The sequence below is a fragment of the Onychostruthus taczanowskii genome, unplaced genomic scaffold (assembly GCF_017590055.1).
Source record: "Onychostruthus taczanowskii isolate IOZ18803 unplaced genomic scaffold, ASM1759005v1 scaffold73, whole genome shotgun sequence".
In the NCBI taxonomy this organism is placed as follows: domain Eukaryota; kingdom Metazoa; phylum Chordata; class Aves; order Passeriformes; family Passeridae; genus Onychostruthus; species Onychostruthus taczanowskii.
In genome coordinates, this window is record NW_024505118.1 from 2948930 (window position 1) to 2972588 (window position 23659).

The following is a 23659-nucleotide window of genomic DNA, read 5'->3' on the forward strand; positions in this document are numbered from 1 at the left end:
AATAGATATCTGTGTTCTGAAATACACACCTTGAAAAAGTAAACTTAGCTACCCCACGACCCATGCATTGGCTCTACCCTGGTGCTTATTTCAGAATGGAAGCTGTTCTGTATTTGAATGTACATGCGTGCAAAGTGTTTGAAAAGAGGCTTAGAAACAAACAGGATCCTTTACCACACCCTGTCATTGGTTTTTTTTTTCTTTTTAATTTGGAAAATACAAAATCTGCTTTTGTAAAGATCCTTGCTTTGCTAGCAAATGTGTGTCACCCACCAGCTTGCTCCCTCCTGATCCAATGCTGGGAAAGATTTAGAAGAAAGAACGGAATAAATCATTCAAATTACTATGTTTTGCTGTGACTGCCTAGCCAGATGAGTAATTTTCTGAGCACTGGGGTTGAACATGCCTACTTGTCTATAAATTTGTGTCCAGTGGTTGACTGTGAGTCTCAGTGGATACTTTTCCCATGGTTGAGGAATTTGCTGGGATGCTCCCCTCTCTCTGGGATTGCACATGCCAGCCTCGCCTTTCACAAAGATAATTATAGAAATGCCTTCCTGCCTGTTTTCACAAAACTTGTAAGAACTTGCAGGAATTTGCTTTCTCCAGCTTTTTGACAAACCTTGGCTCAATGGCTGTGGGCCAAGACAGAAACTCTGGGATCAACAGACAGACATAGACATACACACAGACATATTGTGGTTGTCATGTATAAATCTTGATTCCCTAGGAAGCAAAGAAAAGGGGATGTGCAGTGGGAACCACACTGTGGGCTCTATGTGGGACAAGGCATCACCAAGAGTGTCCTGAGACATGGGGATATTACACATACAAAGCAGGGGGTAGAAGGAATACAGCATCTTCTCTTTCCCTGCCTGTTTCTTTATGTGCCACCAACTCTATAGGGGATGCTTGGTGGCTTTTTCTTTTGTGATCTAACTTGTAACCCAAGTTCAGCACAGTGGGCACTTGGAGAAACAATCTTAAAAGTAGTAAGAGACAAGGAGGATTTGCCCTATTTAACCATAAAGAGTTTTCAGAAATAAGAGAAATATGGTACTATTTCTAGTGACCCTAAGGGAAATGTGGTAACTGCAAGCATAAAGACACAGGATTTAGATGAACAAAGGCTGTTCCAAGGTATGTTTTCCACTCTGGTGGTAATTCACTCTGAAAATAACGAGCAGTTACATGTAACACTTCCCAAGTGTGAGAGAAGCGTAGTTCAGTATTCAGCATGAATACTGCTTATTTATGTGTCTCTACATCTCGTGAAAAATAACGAGATGTAGAGACATGTAAATAAGCAGAAAAGCCACACATGGACTTGCAGATGTTTTACCACATCAGTGAGATTTGCATACTGTTCTTGGTGTTGCGATTTAACTTGGCATGTGATTTGGAGAAAATCATCTTCCTGTGCTCTGGCATATGTTTTCACTAGAGACAGGCTGCCCTCTGAAATATCACTCTACTTGTAGAGAAGTTGGCTTTTTCTTCTGATGAGCTTTGTAGTATTTTTTCCAGTACATATACAGAAGGTGCTGGGAAGAGAACTGTATTTTGTAGTTTCAGGACATAGTTTGAGTATCCTGGATTTTACTAGATTCTCAATCTCAGACTTAAACCCAAAATAAGGAACTAAGGGTTTAATGTTTAGGGTTTTAGCTCATGGTGTAGGATGAGCTGGAGCACCAAGCAAGCTTTTCAGATATGGAAGTAAACCTAAGAAAGTAGGAGAAGAGTCAGGCATGGAGTGCAATGGTGTTTCTCAGAAACAGCCTGGCTGGCAGCACAATGGCTCATGTCATGCTGTTAAGAAATAGCATCTCAGGGTCTGAAATGGAGCTTAAGTTTACAGGAAGGCCTTCATCTTGAGTATGGGATCTGCTTTCATGATGATCCTCTGGTGTACAGCAGTTATAGGAGAGGTTTATAGGTGTGTGATAATTTAGTCTGTCATTTACTGATAGGCTCACCTCCCTTTGTGCAAATGAACCTTAAAGGGAGATGATATAATCATGTTAGCAATTGCTTTAGCTGAGAGAAGTAATAGTGTTCTCTCCTAGGTCTTCAGCTGCTCAACAGTTCATGTGAGAAATTCCACTTCTGAGGCTAAAACTTCCCTGTATATACCAGCATTTATTTATTTTTGGCTTTTCTGAGAATAGAAGGTTTCAGCCACACTACGGTAATGAAAGAAGAATGAAATGGGATTTTCTTTGTCCCCAGAAATGTTGGTTTTAAATGTCCTTTCAGCTGAGTGGATGAAATTGTAAAATCAAGATGTGACAGTGATGCTCCAGAATTCTCCAGGGGTGTTTGAGCTTGACTTCATGGTTTCATGCAGTTTTTTGTGGCTGATACCGAGCCGATGAAGCAGACTTTTCCAGTTCATTTTTTTCTGAAGCATGCAGCTGAGGAAAGACTGACTACAGAAGCATCTGCAGCTAATTTAGCAGCATAATCCAATGTAGGATATTGCTGTAAATTGCTACAGAGACCTGGCATGGTTGGTGGCCAGTCTAGAGAAGAATCTTTTGTGTGGCTGTCAAAATCAAGATGCCTCAGTTTCTTGTGCTCATATTTAAATCACAAGGAGCACACTGAAGGAGAGGCAGCACTTTTCTAGAGTTTTCCAGTGGTCTGAAATGGCAAATAATTTATCAACAGGGAGGTGTTGCTTCTCTTTCCGATTTTCCTTGGTCACCCCCAGGAAGCTTTTTGATTGAAGGTAATTAGTGGAGCAGAGTATTTTGCCAACCACATTTAATGTTGGCATGACTGCCAAGTCCTCAATGCTTTCCTCAAGCACCTCACAGTCCAAATGGGCAATTGAAGATGGTTTCCTGGTAAAAGTCATGTCCAAACTGGTGAGAAGAGGAGAATACAGAGAGTAGCTGATGTCTGAAGAAAAATGTGATGGTTATGTTTGATTTTAATTTTGTTCTTAAGCTCTTTCCAAGGAAAGACCTGGCTGCCATTGCTGCTCTGATTTTTCTTATCTCATTCCTTCCCTTCTGCTGGCCCATGTTTGAGTGATGGGATATGACCCCTCTTGCATTATTCCTGTCTCACTTCACAGTTCTCATATGTCTCTCTATTTCCTTCCTAATTTTTGTCATGATGTTAAAAAAAAAAAACAAAAAACAAAAAACAAAAAAACAAACCACAACTCTTTGATGGCACCACATGGGCAGAAAAATGTCTGGAGGATCATGTCATTCAGTCTACACAATGCTTGGATCTCAGCCATTCTCTGAGTTCATTGCTTACATGACCTCTAAATATTTATTTTTGAAATGGGTTTATAAATTGCTACGGTTGATTAAAAGACTCCTGAAAAATGTGACTTTTTCTAAACACATGCGGAATGGTAGTTGGTTTTAACAAAACAAGACAACAAAAGAAGCAAATAACTTGTTTAGTTTTACGTGAAGTATCTTCTATGCAAACCTATATGTTGTTTTATCTTTAAATCTGGTGGGTAGAAGCTGAACAGCCAGTATATATTCAGAATGACCATAGCCTTGGCAGCAACTCTGAACTCATATATCAACATTTCTAACATGAGATGTGACCATAATTTTCTTTCAACAGCAACATTTTGGGGGTTTATTTTCTTTTGGTTTTTAGTGTATTCCCCTTGTGCTTTTTGCTTGGACAAATACTGTGTCTTACATGATTAAAATCTAACTCTCTTACTAGTGTATATTTAAATTGCTTTGCCCTGTATAAACAGGCAGATCTTGGCTCCAACTCTACATTAGTATGTGAGACGTCAGATTGTTAAGACCTCTGGTTAATTGGAAATCAGTTTATGGGAACTAATTGTCATTGCTTTGTGGTGAAGGCTTAGTGAAAGTGTCTTAATAGAAATGCATAGGTGACTGTAAGGGTCAAACCCAGATATGAGTGTGGGGAAGCCCATAGTCTAAAGCTAATTTGTTGAGATACAAGTGCTTATCCAGTCTTTCATTGTTGCAATGATAAACAGTCAAAGCACCTTCAAGCATATTTGCCAGGTAAACTTATATGAGTAGGTCTGCCGTGTGGAATTTGAGTATGGATGTATAACATATTTGGAAATCTTTATTTTTTTCAAGTTCTTCATACCAGGGCATACAAAACTTATCAGCCTACTCCAAGAGGCGTAAAGAGCCCTGTCAAACACAGATTTATGACAGATTTTTATTTGCCGTGGCAAGTTATGTGGCAAGTATGGCAACGTAAAAAGTGCAATATTTGAGGAGGTAAATGGCTCAGTCTGCTAATCTTGCTTTCTAAATAGTACCTGAGAGTACAGATTACTAGCTTTGCCAAAATCAAGCTTTAGGAAAAGTAAATTTGACATCTTATTTTGATGGTGTATGTGGGTGAGGGTAATACTATTCAGCTACAGTGTTTAATTATAATTACCAATTTAAAAAATAAAATAGCACTTTGAGAGCATGTTATTACACTAACATGATCCAAATCCAGCTTTCATTGGAGAGCCCAACTGCATAAAATGAGCGCAATTTTTGAAGTTAATACTCCTTTACCACACAGTGCCTCCACACACAACGGGCAATAACATCTGTATAATGGGCCATTTCTATCGCTTTAATCACCACTTACTGCACTCTTACTGGTCATTAGTTCTATAGATTAATGACACAAACATGGATTTATTAATGCTGTAAGCCTGTGGAAAACAGTGGGTCAAATTAGTGTCTTTTTCATAACAACATCTGATGGGCTTTTATTAGACCTGAACATGGTGTGTCACTTTCTACATTAAAAATGTCTGCTTGTGAGCCATTTCAGGTTGCATTTATCACTTGATTGTAACCTTTTGGTTTGTGAAAAACTCTCCCAATTGCTAGCAATTCCTGATTTAAGGGATCAAAACCTATTTGGAAATAACTTTTTACCTCAGAGTGAAATGTTTTTCTTTTAAAATAGTGCTTCTTCACATGTAATGTTGACACAGTAGAGACCCCTGAGTTCCTTGAGAGGATAAGATATGCACGATATGTGTCTCTTAATGTGACTGTTCATAAACCAATTTGCTGCTGGACTGCAGCCTGAAATGCAAAACTGGACAAAGAAACGAGTTTCTGATGCAAAATTAGTTACTAGTAGTTAGTGCTCTTTGGATTTGAAGGAGTTAATATACAATTTTAAGGAGTTAATCAAACCTTGTTTTTGTAATGCACCAGTCTGTGCCATGTCCACACAACCATGAGAAAATCTCTGAGATGGTTAGAGACTTCAAAAGCTCTGTAAGTCAGTAAAAATCCATTTCTTCCCCTTGTTTGTGTAATTTGCCATCAGGTTATTTAAGGTCACTTCTAAGAAGGGCTGATGAATATTAATCTTATCTGCTACCCCTTATGAACCTGTTCTTAAGTTCAAGGTTAGATGTTGTTTCTCAATTTGGTTGTCTTTTAGTAGCAATGAACTATTTTATTTACAACATTAGCAAGTGTGTGGTATCTCTTGTCTGTAATGCTCCACAGCTGATGAAAAGAACCATAGAAATTGTTGAACCTTAGAACAAAGGACATGGACTTCTTAGAGGTACATTTTAAGGAGTTGTTGAGTTCAGTGGGTTTTTTTTAGTGTCCATTCCTGTGCTCTGAGAGGTGTGCTGCCCTATCTTCCACTGGCTGGAAAATCTGGGCATCTCCTTCTGTTGGTCTGATAAAGACAGTCCTTGTATAACCCATCCAAAAAAACCTCCAATGGATGGGCTGTTGGGGCCAGGTCCTTGTGGGAGAGAAGGTGGCACAGTCATTTTGTAAGCAGAGGATAAAGAAAGGACATGCAGAGCCATGGAGTGGCATATGAATCCCAGGCAGTTACTTTGATAGTGCATAGGGAAAAGGAGAGGAGAAGGATTCTGAATCCTTAAGAAATCTTTCTTCTTGATATATGCAGAGATTCAATTTCCCTGTGCTGAACCGGAGACAGCTGGTATTCCTCCAGACACTGAGGAAGCTGGGCGTCAGCACTGTCTGCTTCAGATAAGATTAATAATGTATAGATTCATGGGGAATGGAGCCTAATCTGTTGGGATGCCACAGCAAGCACTCCTAATGAGGAGGAGCAGCTGCCTGCTTTGGGCCTTCTGAGGGGAGCAAGAGGAACCATCCAAGACAGATTGGGATTGCCTCCTGTTCCTTCTGCAGGCAAGTTACTCACACCTTATAGTAGACTGTGTTGAATGCAGCACAGATCTGTGGATGTGTGATCATGTCCAATTCCTGGCTCTGTATGCTTCAAAACTCTCTTAGAAAAAATGACCCCACAACTGAACACAAGAATACAGCAGAAGGAACTTTTTTTCACCCTTGCATAGCAGACTACAAGTGTGCTTAATGAAATACATGCTAACACAAGTCTTGACCAACAAACCAGAACAGCAGCAGTTTTTTGAATTAAAATCCTCTGCAGTCACTTCTGCTTCCCATTTTCAAATTGGAAGTTGAGAATTGTTTGATCTCTTGAACTGTACACAGGTTGGAGGCTTTCGACCTATCTCTTTTTTTGTCAGCCAGAGTATTGTTCAGAGCCATGGAGTGATAGAACTTGGTAGGCTCAAGCTCTTTTGGGCTCCCTTCTGAGGTTCTGGCTATGATCTGCCCAAACTTGCAGTTTTGAAGACAGTTTGAAGTTTTTAGGGTCAGCCTAAGGTGAAGTGCACCATGTTATTTACCTTTCCACATCCTTGGATGCAATTAAAAGATATGGCATGAGTGAAAAATAGAAAATCAGGAGGGGAATTCTAGATCACTTGAGGCTGCAGCATGTAAGTGCTGGAACTGTCACGCTTTCCTGGTACAGGCTTCCCAGTCCTGGTGCCTAACCTGAGGCAGGGAGAGCTATAGCAGCTGTTCCTTTCCTGCTGGCTTGAGCACAGTGTAAGTGGTAGCCCAGTGGGTGTTAAGTATATCACTCAAGCTCTTCTGAAATCTGAACTAAATACTTGGTTGCCCAGTGTGAACAAAACAAAACAAAAAATTAAAATGACTGAGGCTTGCAAATCTGTGCAGAGACTGATGCTTCAAATAAAATGTTCAGGTTTTGTACTCTGTTCTGCAGTAAAAATTTGATGCTTTTTCCTTTTTGAGGTTTGCAGTCCAAGCTCTTGAAGCATTGGTTTCACAATTACTGCTAAGCATGAATGGCTGATTTCCAGCCTGGAATAACTTTACATGCTCCAGAGAATGCCATTACCTTTGCCCAATTCTGTGATTAGTTACTGTAACAAATTATTACTGTAATTGTTGGGGTAATGGCAACGCAAAATAGAAAGTCTGTGGTACTGTTGGGTTAGCAGAAGCAAACAGAAAATAATGAACTAGGTGCCTTGCTAGAGATGTGACCATAGGCCTGTTGTCAAAGGAAATCCATTATCATTCTCTTAAATCACATTTTCTTCTTTGCTCCTGCACAGAAGTGGGATGTGCTTTTTTATCCTGCACAGAATAATTTCACCCTGGAAAACTAATGTAATTCGTGCTTTGTTTTAATTGGGTTGGGTTTTGTCAGGTTTATGGATACACTGGGGTTAAGTCTTACTTCTCTTACTTTCCCCCCAGCCTCTTCAGTGCCTGTCTTTTTAAAAGATTTAGGTGACAACAATGAACAGCTGGCAGAGTTGGGCTGCATTTGGCCTGGTGGTGTAGCAGGGAGGGACTTGATACTCCTTCACAGGGGTAGGAGCTTCCAGGAGCAAGTGTGTTTCCACTCCTGTGTGACAGTGCCTCTAGCAGGGACCAAGGAACCATGGCTGTCCAGACCCTGAGTAGGGGGTGCAGCAGCTCACCCTGTTGAGAATGGGAGAGGGAGGGAAAAAAAGCATTTTCTACATGACAACAAGGAGAAGTGTTCTGCCTCAGAATTCGAGCTCTTCCTGCCACCACTGCCACTGGCTTCAGTGCTATGTGCTGGCTGCCCTTCTCTTGGGTTTAGCCCTTTCTGCTTAAATACTGTCTTCAGGGGTTTTCCTGGTCCTTTTTCATATTGTCTGGATCTTTTTCTGGTTTTTACATCCCTCTTGGAGGAAGATTTGACATCTACTGCTGCTGCTGGATGGGGACAGTGTGCAGCCACCTCTGCAGGTCACATTTAACTGATACTGGGGTCTGCACTGTCTCGGTAGATGCAGGGAAAGTACTGGGCAGTTTAACATTTCCATTTCCATACAGTAGCAAAACAGTGGTGAATTAATGATGCAGAGGAGAATGCACAAGAAAATTTATGCGTTTTCTGAATTTAAATATATAAATGACATCATCTTATGGGCCTAATGACGTACTAGCTCAAAACTTGCTTATTTTGGGATCTGGTTCTTTGTTTGCCATGTATTTCTATGCATGTTTTGTCAGACTTTAAGCATGACTTCCTTAAGCCTGGATTATACAGAAAATGTATATTACACTGCACCATGTGTTGAACCCTGAACATCCTGCTTTTATCTTGTCATGTTATCTCATATTATTATGCTAGTTCACTGCTGAACTTTTTAACCAATTGCATGTGGCTCATCTTTATGATAGAGAAATATTTTAAATTAAAATGCTTTATCAATACAAATAAAAACCCTTCTTTTGTAATTAGGAATGTCTTTGTGCTTTTTAATGAATACAAGTATTGAAGAGTTATTTGGTTTCTGATGCTATATTTGACATTCCACAGACACATGATTTTAATGATATATAGTTGAAATGTCTTTTGAAAGCCTCTATAATAAAAATAGAAGAAAAATTAGATTACCTCTGAGACTTAAAAGAACTGTTGAAGAATTTATTAGAGCAATGTTAAAGTATGCTGTAAAATGAGTCATGTTCATCTCCAAATTGATCTGGAATGTCTGGGGATTCAGAATGCTGTACTACTTGGATTAATTAAAATGTAGTCAGCTGAAACCTTCATTATAATCAAAATTGTTCCCCAGGGTTATACCTTCATGACTGTCCTGGTGTAGCCTTCCAGTCCTGACCATTGCTGAGCTAAGTAATTAGTTCATTTTAAAACAAAAACAAAAGGATAAAATTATCATGACAGTACTTAATGTATTGTTTGGGGTTTTTTATTTCTATGCTTGGGCTCTGTTTGATATCATTAATTGTATATAGCCATTCTTTCTGCTCCCAAAGACAAACAGTGAGAGACAAAATATCTCTGATGTGAGGGTTACGTTGTTTCCCATACTGTAAGACATGGAATATTTTACAGTTGCTGTTTTCTGTAACTTTGGCTAAGACACTGATCTCCCTCTGCAGATGTGCTGCCTATCTCATCCCTGTTGTGCTGTGGGTAGTGTTCTGCTGCACAGGGGTTTCCTTATCAGCAGTCCTGTAGTAAATCAACAAGGTGGAGACTGCATTTCCCAACAGGGTCTCGAAGGAAGAGCTCACATCATGTGAATTCGTACAGGATACCAGAGGACATCTCCCTTACGGGGCTGTCTCCAAAGCTCCGGCTTCAGGACCTAGATAAAGCACTGCTTCTGTCTCTCCCACCCCGTGTATATTCTGGCCCCAGCTTTGCAGAGTCTGTCAGCAGTTTGTCCTTGAGCTGGATGCAGTAGTGACACCCTCTGGATAAGACCAACCCTTATCTTTCTCTTGTGTCATGGCATGGGCACTGTCCCAGAAGCTGCTGACTAGCAAAGATATGACAAAGAAGGTTTTGATTGTGGCTGTCAATACTGGATCCTAGAGATTGTAACTCAGAATCAAAATGCATCTGACTGAGTTGTGGCTCTGACAGAGTGAGCCCCAAGTTTGTTCTTCGTATTAATGATCTGAATGCAATGGGTTTGGATTCTCAAAAATACTTTTAAAAATGCTCATGCTTTTTCAAGTGTCCTTTCTGCCAAAATATAACGAACAACTATTATATTCTCCTATAGCACTTCCAGAATCCCACAGAACTTTTTTTATTTAGGCTCCAACAAACCCCATTAAGGGATATTTCTACATTCTTTTTTTTTTTTTTTTCCAGTAAGACAAGCTGAGGTGAAAAAAGTGCTAGTGGTTTGCTAAAGGCCAAGTAGTCCCTCTCAGTGCATCAATGCATACTCCGAATCTCTTTAGCATAACAAAGCACATACATGCACCTGACTTCCATCCAAATAAATCTTCTAGAACTCCCTCCTCTGACCACATGCACTGGGCATTTACACAAAGCAAACACAGCTCATCTATGCAATTGTAAAATAGAATATTGACTGCTTAGTACCTACTTTTGTAGGTACCTTTTACTACCTAGCTTTGTACTTTCAATAATAAAAATGTCTTCAGTGCTAGCAGTTCTGTTTAAGTGACATGCCACAGGAGAGGACAGTAGGGAAGAGTCTAGCTGTGCCTTCTGCAGTGATCACTCCATGCCCTGCACTGTTTGATGAAGCCTGATATTTCTTCCTTTTGTTTCAGTGTCAAAGAGCAAATTTTATGAGAAACCCACCTTGTACATTTATGACAGGGAAATCTAAAATGGAGTAATATCCAAGCTACCAAAGAGATTTGTGAAATTCTTTGCCCACGTAAGGAGCCAATCTCTGGGAAGACTCAATAAACCTATAATTAGACTTCATGGTCTGCACCTCAGATAGCTGGAAGTTAGATGAAAGTTAGTGTGAGAGGGAGCAAAGGCTCTGTTTTCCCCCCTTCAAGAGCCTCAAGTTGCAAAAAAGGTTATATCATTTCAACCTCTTGGTGTCTACTAGTCTGTGTTGAGAAACTCCATCACAGCCTGGTTGTGTTTCCTTCTAAGTGGGTTGGTACTGGTGAGTGGGTGAATGTTCAGCAAGGAATGTGCATCCCCTTGGCTTGGCTGAGTGAGAAGAACTGCACAGCAACAGCAAGTGCTTGAGCACACGAGCCCTGACACATCATCTCAACCCTTCATTTTTCTCATATACTGACAAGTTCATCCTGTACAGTCTCACTTTCTTCCCAAGTGGGACTTCCTTGCCTTCCTCCTTGCCATCCCCCTCTTTCAGGCAGGTGTTGTGAGAGCGGACATGCATCAAGTTGTACTGGATGACATCTCTAAGCGTTGTGTTAGCTTGGGAAAATGCAGTGACAGGAAGAGTGGCTGCTGCTCATTTGCTATTTAAATTGAGTACTCTTAAAGACAGACAAGATGGTGTAAAATGCCTATTTTTACTGTACTTTCTACATGATTTTTACATTGTTTCTTTAGGGAGAGTATCTCAATTAATTGACTTCCATTTAGAGGGTTTTTTCCCTCCTTCATTCATATATTCACCCACAATATTATTTGTGATTAAGAAAAGTGCATGAGGACTGTGCTAAAATACAACCATGTTGTAAATACTGATTTTTTTGTTTGTTTGTTTGTTTTTGCAATGTTATTTGTGCTAGGGATTGGACTCTGTTTTCCTGTTGAAGTGAATGCCTGCAGATCAGATTGGTATACTAAAAAGCTGGCTGTGAGTGAAAGTAAGAAAGTTCACCTCCAAGGATTTCTTCTAACAGGACTATGTATCATTTTATTTAAAATTGTAATTTACTGTTTTGCAGCTATCTATATGCACTTTCACCCTCTGGTGTTTGACACAGAAGAACTCACAGAAGTGTTGTTGGATTACTTTCTGTGGCATTTTAGCATCAGTAGTGGTCACTGTGAATTTGCTGCAATTGAAAGAACTTAGGCTTATGTAATGGAAGATAAGAAATTTGTGTCAGTTTTATATAATCCAAATTTAACTGTTTCTTCTTGCATAGCTTAATGCCACACTGTGTAGGTGGGGTTGTCATTGGAAATTGTTTTAAAGTTGATGAGCTTCATCTTCTCATGTGAATGGGTTGTATACCCATCCTGAATAATCACCAAAGTAAGGACTGAGAGCCAGAAAATTGTACTGAGTAGGATCACAAAGTTGTCTGGGCAAGAAGTAGGTCACTGAGTGTAGCAGATTGTGGTCTGCCTGCAGTTTTCCTGCGTTTAGAGCTGGCATTTGCAGCTGACAAGCAGCGTGGTGCTGCAGGCCTGAGGAGCACCTCACTGTTCCAGGGCATTTCTTGTCCTGTGCCTTACTGTGCTTAGTTGTAAGCATGAAGATTTATTGTGCTTTGAGTACACAACACTCAGTTTGCCACAGTGATATTCTGTGATGCAAAGCATGAAAACCAGTGCTGGAGATCTTTCCGTCAGTCCCAACACTTGTATTGGACTAAAAGAAAATGCAGATGATGAGTCTGTTCCTCTCCTCAAGGCAGACAGTTTTCTGCAAAGACATATCACTCTACGAGCAGGGCAACCTATGGAAAAGTTATGTTGTTGGAGTTTTTTCCTTCCTATTTCTGAAAGATGGATTTGTGAAAGCAGGTCAGACAAAGGTTGGGGTTATGTGCCTGGTTGTGGATATGAACTTTGATTTCTTTCCCTGTCCGTATTACTAGTAAGTCTTAGGGGAAAGTGCTGTTTAGCTGAATGACTATAATTATTTAATTATCTTTTTGCTTAATTAAAACTTTTTTTAATTATTAAAAATAATTAAATTTTTATGTGTCTATAAGTATCTCTCTTTCCTGTACAGCATATATTGGCATATCATCGTCTTGGCATATCCCTTCCTGGAAATTATACTCAGAAGTTGTGGCAATAGTCACTAAAGGTTTTGAAAGAAAATTTCAGTGTAGGATTTAAGGGAAAGCTCCTTCAGCAGTTGTAGCCACCTGTCTTCATACCAAGTTCTGTGTTCCTCCCTTATGCAGGTATACACGCAAGCTGTACCCAAGTACTCACAGACTGACTCCAAGGGCTGCCTTTAACTTTCTCACACTCTTCCAAGCCCCTTTTGAGTGTCCCTGCCTTGATGCCAGCTGCAGCACCAGTTCTGCATTGATGGTGGTGGGTGGAGATGAGTCTTGTGTCCTGCAGGTGGACTGCAGAGCTGTGTAGCATTGGTGCTGGGGCACCTGGCAGGACCTCTTGTTAAAGGTCTTTCTTGAGGTATGCTTTGACTCTCCCCAAAATCCCAACTTGTTTTTGTCTGCTCAGCTCGGCAGGGAGGGATTAAAATCCCAGGGTTGTTTGTTGTTTGGTTGCACCGGAAGAAAGCCCCCAAGGCAGAAGGTAAATACAGTGAGTGAAGCAGGGGATCTGACTGCTGGTGGGACTTGTCCCCCTGGCGCTGTTTGGATTTACCCATCTGGCTCTGGTCCTGCTTACACCTGTCAGCTGAGAGGGACAGTGCCAAAGCAAGGAGTGAGTGAATGTCCTCTTGGAGCTTTGCCTGGCCAGCTGGCAGCATACATCATCAGCCAATCTTTCCCTTCCTCCTCCTCCACAGCCTTGGACATGTCATTCAATATGTATGGCCATGCCCTCCCACCACAAGGGAGGAAGGTGGGTTTCAGCCCCATCAGCCCCTCTAATAGAAATGAAGGGGTTTAGTCTTTCTTTCTTACATGAGAGGAGAAAAAAAAATTTCCTCCTTTTAATTTACTATTTTAAAATTTTTCACGTGTATAGTGGTCTCCACTAGAATGGACATATTGTGCCCATTGGAGACCACACCTTAGCAAGACAAAGCTAGCTCGCAGTGCTGGAAATTTTTAATGGAGTTTTATGAGGAGAGAATAGGAAGACGAAGAACCCACCAAGTAGGATTGGCTCCAGAAAGAGGTTAGAAACGGATTGAGGTTTGTCTACCTTAGAATATGAAGCTTGTTCTCTCAGATGTGCTTATTTCTAGCTTCTTCTGGTAATGCTATGCCCGTATTCATCATCATACTGCCATTTTCCAAAGCTGCCATCCTGTCATCTCCGTGTCAACAAACGTCCCACCAGTTTGGGTGACAGACACATTTTAGGCTCAGTTTTTGTGGCGAGGGTGTGATGACCCTTCCTTCAAAACAAGCCAGTCCTGTCTGCCACTGTGACACAGCAGTGTTCCTGTCCATCTGCCAGGGGGTGTTTGGGAGCACTGCATTAGTAAGCTCAGTCACAGCACTACTGCTTTTTTTTAAGCCAACCATACATCCCTGCTGTCTTTAGTATTGATGGGGGAGTAAGTAATATTTTCCCATGTGCAAATGGAGAATAGTACCACAAAGTGTCATAAAAACTAAGTTGATTCATTAGGCAAAGCCTGAACATTGAAAATTTATAAAGATGTATATTTCCCCTTTTCTATCAGTGTAAAACTACTGTTTATAAGAGATTGTTCAGATCTTAGACTGCACTAGATGCTTTTATACTGATGCCTTTTACTTGCTGATAAATTTGATAAATGCATTTGCAGTACTTCAGTAACCCTCCTTTAACAGCCTCTTCCTCAAGTTCTCGCAATATAAACCTTCTGGATGAATCAGAGTTATCACATGCAACACAGTCCAAGTTGGTTTCATGACATGCTACCATAATTTTCATTTGTTAAACAGTCTTAGCACTGCTAGGAAGGTATTTTGTGTGAAATGGATTGTGTTTATTACTTCTGTCAAATAAACTTAACACTCAAGACTCCAAGCATAAATTACTAAGCAAAATCAGAAGCAAAGGATGAGAAGATATTATGGTTGAGAGTGAGCAAAATGAAAAGTTTTTTCAGCAGATAAGACTTTTGCCAACTTAGAATGTTTAATAGCCTGATGCAGACATTGTTTAACCAGGAGCTGTATTAAGAAAAGACAACCTGAAATAAGTACAGGAATTCACCCAGTCACCTTAGCTGAACTCACAGTGACTTCTCTTGCTCTTTGCTGAATTGTAATGCAGAATCTGTCTGCCTTTGTTTAGTTGCTTCTACTAAGGCTTTTACACAGTGATTATGTTGTGCAGTAGGAGTTGGTGCTGTCCCATAAGTGTTTGGACCTTTGGATCAAGAGGACCTTCCTACCCAGTTTCTTCATGTGACCATTCCTGTGGCCTTGCTGAGGTTGTGTTGCATTAGAAAGTGTGTGTGTGTGCCAGTGCTTAATCCATGGCTCCAGAGTGTCTTTACACGACAACATTCTCCTCATGTTGGATGCACACTTCAATATCATGAAGGCCATGTGACCTGAAGTGTTAGGATCTCCTAACAGGCAGGTATGCAATGATGTATTCTGTCCAGAGGTGTTTTCTCTTAAGAATCACAACAGTTTAAAATGAGGAAAATTGTTGAGCCATACGTGTTTTTAAAAAGAGAAGCAATGCTGAACCAGTGCATAGCATACAGTGGAAAGGAAACCAAATAAAATACGATCTGTAATACTGCCTGTACTCTGGAGCTGAGCAGCTTTGGAACTATAAAGGGATTTGAGCACGTGTTCATTTATTAATTTATTTTTTACTCATATCTGTGCCATTTGCAGCAAGCCCTATATTGCAAACTTGCTGCCATGCTTGCTCATATTGTGCAAAAGAATGTGGCTGAAACTTCACTCAGCACATCTAAATGCATGCCTGTAAATGTAACTATGTGCATATAGCCACACATTTGGGGTTCTCTCATTTTCAGAATGATAGAGTCTAGTGGCATGGCTGTGTGTTTTTTACAGTAATTTAAGCAGGTAAAAATTAGATAGTATATATTCTCTTACACATGCTGATACCCTTTTATTTTCCTATTTCTTATAGACAGTGGTAATGAGAATTTATATTTTTACATGGAGAATTTCATTATCCAAAAATACCCTTAATACTGACATGCAAAACTGATGTAGCAGAAGAAGCGTATCTGATCCAAATCATTAACTGAGCTGTAATTACAATGACAATACAAAAATGAAGCAACCTTACCTTAGCTCAGTAGAGTCTTTTTGCTCTATCCCAGGCAGTTTCCTCCCCTTATTCAACTGAAAAGGGAAAATCCACTTAAATAAAGAAAGATAAGGACTGGAAGAGTGAGTGATTTAAGGAGTTCTCATCTGAACTGCTGATCCACTTGTTTTTAGCAAATTGCAAAAAACCTCGATCCAGCAGTAGCTCAGAGTGACTTTCCTATTCTCGTGTGTTCTGTGGGCTGAGAATCTGCAAGAATAAACCTGAGACGGTGCTGCAAGAGAGAGACAGCGGGGGGGACCTTGGCACGGAGTTGGACCAAACTCTAAATATAGCCCAACCCACTTTCTGTGCAATTCTCTTCATACTCTGAAGGCAGATGACCTTGTCAGAAAGCTGACCTCCTGGTATGTCCCCCTCTTAGTAGAGAAGATCTAAGGGAACAGGACTGCAGCATAAAGGGACAGAAAAGCAATCCGCCATCTGCTTGCAGCAAATGAATTTAGGTATGGGCTCTTATTTTCCCTTAGAACTGATTGACTCATAATGTGCTTTAGTTGATCATTTAAACAAATGAGCTGTATGTCAGTTCACAAAAGGCTGTGCAGATGAGAGACTACATTGTAATTGTTAGTCTTAAATAGAGAGCACTGACATAGATGACAAGCCCGATGCCTTTCCTCCTCTCAAAAACCTTAATGTGTCAGAGTGTGCAGTATTGCCCTAAATGCTTCTCACTATAAAAAAATTACCTCTCCTTTTACTTGTTCTTATAATAAGTAAGACTTTTTGGAAAAGTGATTTAAATCCACAAATGTATATTCTAGTACCATATACATTTGGGATGCTAGGATAGCTTAAAAGGGAATATCAGAGATCAAACTGCAGAGGAATGTGAAGTATATGCAGAGGAGAAGGAAGCAAAGAATAAGAGGAATAGAAATATAACCCTTGTGCTAGGGAACTGGTTTTTAACAGATGTTTTGTAATCTGGGGAATTTGCCACTCTAACTCTGTGTGGCACCATGTCAGGGTATTTTGTTCTTAGCCTGAAGGAGAGTTTAACTTGATATGAGTCAACCTGATACTCTGTCAGATGGAGACCTGATACTTTTATGTCATATGAAGGCTTCTAAATAAAAAAAGCTTCAGAAATCAGATCAGCTCAAAATGTCAACTTTCATTTTGTGTATAAAGATGGGTAGGAGAGCTGGGATAAAAGACTGTTTGCAGTGTTGTTCTTCAGTGGGATATATTTTTTGGTGGTGACATCTGTCTGAGTGTATGCTACATGATATGCATGCGTGCAGTTTTCCATGTACAGAGAAAACCTGAGAAAAGTCAGGACTGTGATAACTGCATACTACAGATGTGTGCATCTGCAAAATATCCATGAGCCAAAAAGGTGGGAATGGTATCAGTAGTCAGTAAAGTAGCAATATGTCTCTATGAACAATAATTTATGCTGTTAAGTTTTTGTGAAGTGTGCTATATACCCTTTTAATTGCAGCCTACTATTTCTGGCAAGTTCCACTGTATAATTTTATCATGATCTATAGACTTGAAGTGCACAGTATCAGCCAGACTCTCTGTTACCCTCACAGCAAGAACTGCAGCTGTGAGCCACAGCTGCTTCCCAATACAGAGAACAGTAAAAAATCACAAATCACTGGCAGTGTTAAGGGAGACATCACATCTGCAACCACGCTACATTCCTGGCTGAAACTCAGTCATAGTCAGACCTAGGCTAGACACCACCCATTAAGTAGTTTTATGGATTTATCCAAGTTCATCTTTCCTCCCAGTTTACCTCTTTCTTCCCCATTAACATGAATAAATGTTTGTCAGAAGTTAATATTATAACAAATGAAGAATGTTGGTGTTTGATTTTGAAGAGAGGACCTGAAAAAGGAACAAGTCCACCTCCAGATAGGTGTATATTGAATAGCACTGTGTCAGTAGTGAAATTCTGAATGTACAGGTCACCAACATCACTAAACACGGATAGCATTGTGCTGCCTGTGCTCCAGGGTGGTACCCTCATGAGAGCCACACCAACCCTACCAGTTCCAGCTCCACAGTGCCACTGCAATTCCACCCCTCTCTCTAGTGCCAGGATATTGAATTCACCACAGATCCCTTCGTTCAGATCAAGAAGGTGATGAGGATAAGGGAAGGAATATATACTCCTTCCCAGCATGAGTAATATACTTTTCACCCTCTTTTTCACCAGCTTTGCTGCTTTGCAGCAAACAGCAGCTTCCATACAAGATAGATGGGTCTTAGAAAAAGAAGGAATCACAGTGCTTGGTGGGTGTTAAAGCACAGGCATAGTCATATTTTGGAAGGAACTGGGCCATACACTTCTCCCATAGGAATATTGTGGAGAAGGAGTGATTTCTTGCTCATACAAATAATGCACTGGTTGGCTTTGGGTGGGAGTTAATCTTTGAGGAAGCTTTTATAGAGTGGCCCTGGTTCATGGGTACAGGGCTCTAAATGTTGCGTGACCAACCCCAGTGATGCAAACTTCCTGGAAGAAGGGGAAAAGGCTTGAAAAGTGGTTGTACATGTTCATCAAGATGGATGGAAAAGTGCTTGGTTTGACAGCTGTATACACTCAAGTTTTCTTTAGGATGACTTTAATTTTTCTGTCTGCACCATGAAGATGAAAATGCAATAGAGTCTGGCCCTAGTTTGTGCCTAGCTTTTCCTGAGCTCTTGTGTTTTCCTTGTGATTCTGAATGGGTTTTCTACATATTTGTTGTTTTTAACTGCCCAGCTTCCTTTGGTAGCATTTTCTGTGGAATGAGTTTGGTCTGACTTTTCCAGAGCCCAGGCAGTTTCCTTTCCCAGATGCCTGTGTTGAGACTTATTTCAAGCCAGGCTCATGGGATTATCTCTCAACATGGTTGAACATTCTGTAACTAGTATGTGTGAGCTTTTTTTTCTTTTGCTTAACCCCAAATTCCTAGACATTTGTGGTTGTTTAAATATCCCATTGAGCATTTACAAGGTGAGATTGTGAACCATAATGGCTCAGACTGTTTCCAGTGTGGTCAGCTGTATCCTGGCTTGCCCTGTTCCTCTGCATTTTAGAGTTGGATAACGTTGTCTTATGAGCATAAACTGTTGAACAGGATTAAACAAAACAGTCTCCCATTTCCCCATCTCTCTAGAAATATGCTTTTGAATTAAACTTGGAGTTATAAGAAGATTATTGGAAGTTCCAGCATGAAGGATCGTTTTTGAGAAAAGAAAAAGAGTAGACTGAAGTGATTTGTGGATGTTATCTCAGCCTTCACTCATTATACCATTGGTCAGCATGAAGGATCGTTTTTGAGAAAACAAAAGAAAAAGAGTAGACTGAAGTGATTTGTGGATGTTATCTCAGCCTTCACTCATTATACCATTGGTGAAGGATACAAAGAACAGAACTGATTTGTACCCTGTGCTGAAGTCTCTGATTGCTCTTTTTTGGCAAGCTCATAATGAAGAAATTAAATTGGATGGCAGACAGTAAAAGGACCTGTCATGCTCTTGTCATGTCAAATCTTCATGTTTGTCCTTTGCTTACCGTGGGTTTTTAAACTCCAGTGACTAGATGAATACTGAGTTCTCTCTGCTTACCTTGGTGATGCTGTTTTCCATAGTCCAAGGCATAAGAGGGGTATTCAACCTTTACCTAGCAGGTGAAAAAGTTAATTCTTATTAGAAGGGGAGCGGCCTACTACTTTTTACCTCTGATCAGTCATGTTCTGTGGCTTTTCTACCATCTTTCTGTCTTACAGGCAAAATATAACAAGGAAAAAGTCAAATTATGAGGAGGGCGAGGCTGTAGCTGTACTGCAAGCTGGGCCTAATCTCGATCATATAAAATTTATTCTCCTCTGCTTACATATATACAACAGAGGATTTCCTCTGGTCTTATTCTCTGATATGCCCTGTATTTTGTCTCTTAATTCACTCCCAGTCAGCAAATCATGTCAAAAATTACTTTGTAAGTACCTGGTTTGAATATTAAAGTAAAAGTGTTTAAAAAAGGGGTGATGTAATTGTTCGAAATGTACTGTGGAAAATCCTTTGCATTACAGATAGTTATGTCTGTGATAAAAACCCAGTTTTTTATCATATCAGAGTATAATGAAAATTAACTTGATATTATTCTATTAAGACCTATTCTTTTTTTCTTGAATGAACAGTGATTTTAATTTAAATTATCCATCAGGGTAAAGAAGAGTAACCTAAGCTGTTATCCAGTCACAGGATTTATCAGGCAAAAATAGTTGTTTGTGCTAGAAATGCCTTTTGAACTACCCCAGGAAAGGGTTTGCATTTCCAGAAGAATGTTGTCTTTGTCTTTGTACTACAAGCTTTGGTAGTCCTTAGGAGCTGTTACAGGGAATTCCTACAGAATGTGGCTTGGCACAGGCTTAGCCTGGCTGGAGCGTGAAGAAGTTTATGTTATCTGAATGTTACCTTTGAGGACAAAGCTGAAGCTTGTTTGAATCTTTGAGAGGACTGTGTTTGTGCTGAGTCCCACACTGTTTGCCCTCAGGTGGGCCTCACAAGCACACTTGGAAATACCTTTTTTCAAATACCTTGGCAGGTAAAGTCTGCACTTTGAGGCATCCTCGCAGACATCAAAACTTACTGCTGTGCTGGAATGCACCTGTTTTGGGAAGGGTCTCCTTAGCTTGTAGGGATTAGAAGGCAAAACTGCCCAGACCAGGGGGACTGTGGATGGTTTGGGATGATGGAGCGCTGGCGCCATGTGTAATTCCTATGGAGGTTGTCTCAGCCCGAACAGAGAGGCAGCTCTGTCCTCAGTTGCAGCAAGCTGATAAAGTCAGAGGAATGGTTGCTAACTGGTAATGACCTGTAACAGAGCTTTCTGTGCAGCTTCCTAGCGACAATAATAAACAGGTACCAGTGCATTCAGTGTTCCCTCTTTAGTTCTAAATGGTCAAAATACCCGAATATTTTAAGACCCTATGAATGAAGGCACTTCGTTTGATTCATGTGCCCATTTTGCAAAAGCTAAACTGCAAAAATTGCCTAAGTTTTCCATTAAGCTGTAATATGTCTTTTGATACAATTAAATACTATTTTTTCATTTCTTGTGAGTATATGTTCTTGTATTGATTTCTAAGACTACATCTTGTCTTACTCTACTGCTTTAAATTATTTTGCTAATCCTTAGTCAAGGAGGTAAGGAGATTTTTTGTTGTTTGGGGATTTTTTCTGTAATGTGTCATCTAGATTTCTCAGTTGTGCCACTCACTGCACTTGATGCATGCCTGTGATGGGGAGAATTACTTATTTTTCTTGAGTTGCCAGGGGACCCTTTCTAATTTAGCCAGAGCAATCTGAGAAAAGAAAAGGATGCTGACACTGTCATAGCTATTTTTAATGCAATGGTTATGTGGTGATCTTCCCAAGGACAGATTGCTTTTGTGTCTAACATTTTTTATCTCATTTACTAGAAATTTCTAAAGTATTGCCGTGATAAATAGCCAGCAATTTGTCTGGAGAACAATATTAATAATAAAATTTGCATTCTTAGATATTCCGTGGTCTAGAAGTCCCCAAAAGAGCTTCATGGCTATTGCTTGGCCAGTTGGCTTTACACCATGGGCTCCAGGGTATCTGGGCTATTATTAGCCTTTTCAACAGGAAAATTCAAATCTGTCCACTGCCTACAGAGAGGGAATTTAGGGAGGATTGACCTGGTAGACATGAAAGAGATCCTCCTTTTGCGGTTAGCTGTGCTAGTGACACACAGCTGAGTAATTTGGGATTTGTCCAGGAGATGGTTTGGACTGTGTGAAATGCTGAGTTCTGTACCTCCTTCTCCCACTGCTATGCAGAACCTTTCCCTTTTGTCAGGGAAGTATGTTAATCCTTTTTTCTTAGTTAACCAACCCACCAGCCAGGCCTGCTACATTTAAAAGAGCTCATGTGTTCTTTGGGTACTGGTGGGCAGCAAGGCAGGACCTGCCTGAGCCCTGTGTTCTCTGCTGCCTCCAGGAGTGGCACTGTAGGGGTGTGCTGGAAAATACTGTCACTGCCACTTTTAGCCCAGCTACTGTGGTCAGCACAACTCTGCTGGCAACAGGAGCCCTCTCAGCTGAGCAAGGAGGAACAGGGACTTGGGAGCCAATTTTGCTGACAGCTGTTACATTTTACAGAAATTTAATTGACCTTGCACTGTGCGTACCTGATGGGACATGCAGGAGAGATGCAGTGAGAAAACTTCCAGGTAGTGCATTGACCTTGAGATTACTTAATCTGATTCACTGAAGATTGAGGCCAGTTTTTAATAGCAGAATTGAGAATAATAAGCAAGTCTCAGAATTTTTTTTTTTTCTCTGCCCCTCTTCTCCCTTCCTCCCCAAGAAAAATGGCAATTAAGAAAAGTCTCAAGATGTGCCCAACACACTTGGCATTTTAATTGGCATAAAATGTATTTCAATCTACTGAATTTAGAGGAGCACTCTAAGTATTTTGTCTCAGGTTAAGGAACACAGATCAGTGCAATTTAATCAACCAGTAAATAAAAATACCAGTTAGAACTCAGCCTGAAATTAATCCATCATAGCGCACCCAAACTATGAACTATGCCCACCTACAGCAAAACAACATATTTTTATTCCAAGTTTTCTTTTTAATTACATGTTGGTTGATTCTACATTATGAAGAGTTCTAAGAACCTTGCCTCCTTCCTCTCTCAAAAAGCTCCTTTTGTTTTCTTCATATTCCTGTCTTGTAACAGGCTTCCAATGGCTGGCATAATTTTTGTGAGCTGCATTTATTTTTATTTCAGTCGTAGGCTGGCTCAAACCACAACCTGCATTTCCCAAAGAATTTTAAGATTATTTTCAGTTATAACTTCTTGTTTATTTTGGGGCATTTGAAAGTGTCCTGCCTAGAAGAGTTTCACTTTTTCAGTCAGCCTTAGTTCTTACAGGAATTAATTATTTACGTCATTGTCATTATAACTTCTATGTTAATAATTTCAGAGTAGTAAAGTGGCATGTGAAGGTCAGAAGTCTCAGTAACGGTGAATCAGTCTAGCGAATGCAAATTTGTATGTACCAGCTATTTTGTATGGACAAAATTGAATTCACATCAAAGCACATGTCATTACATCCTATATCACTATGGTCTTGTTTGCCTTTAAAAATACCACAGTAAATAATGAAAAAATATGAATTCGTTGTGAATATATTAGTTAATAAAGGTGATTATTAAAGGGAATCTGTTATCTAAATATCTTTGTACTTTTTATGTGAATGTGTATAAACATGCTGAACATGCAGATGTGTGTGTGTTAATACAAGTGTTTACGTGTGTATAATTACTACACATATTTATGTACTTAGACTACATGCATATGTTAGTACTAAATTTGAAAGAAGTTAGAAATCAGCAGTGGCTGATTTTAAACAGTGATTTATATAAATGAAGAAGTCTTTGTGTGTGTGTGTGTGTGTAGCAGAAATGGCTTTTTCCATTTTTGCAGGGTTCAAAATAAGATCAAATATAAATACTTCATGGCTGGGAAGCCTGTTGATATGTGCCATGCTGCTGATGTAATACCAAAGCAAAACACGTGGAAAGTTGTGGAATTCCCTTTTATTTTTCTATATTGAGAGCATTTTGTGACTGTTCTGATGCCTTGGACGACCTTGTGGTTGTGTAAATGGCATCTCAGGGAAGCCGAGGCAGAGAATTGCTGTTCTCAACAGCATCACTCTGCAAGCAGTGTGTCCTGTCAGCACCCACTCCTTTGCACCTCAAGCCAGATGAAAGTCAACTTTCTATTAATCAGTTAGCTTCTGCATTTTCACCATCTTATTATTAAGGAAGGATTTGTGAAGTCTTCTGTTCTGGCATAGAGAGGTCTCCTGGGAAGCTCAGCACC

At 40.1% G+C, this 23659-nt stretch overlaps 1 protein-coding gene across 5 annotated transcripts in view; it reads left to right on the plus strand.

The window, feature by feature from the left end:
* Positions 1-23659, plus strand: part of CMSS1 (cms1 ribosomal small subunit homolog) — a 222768-nt gene that overhangs the window by 175429 nt on the left and 23680 nt on the right. Inside the window, exon 1 of one of the 5 annotated variants that reach the window (XM_041422436.1) lies at positions 16137-16238. The exons of the other annotated variants lie outside the window; for them this stretch is intronic. Coding sequence (XP_041278370.1) covers positions 16229-16238 — 10 coding nt within the window. The 5' untranslated portion in view covers positions 16137-16228. Of the gene's footprint in view, positions 1-16136; positions 16239-23659 lie in introns of those variants that run through there. 5 annotated transcript variants of the gene reach the window in all.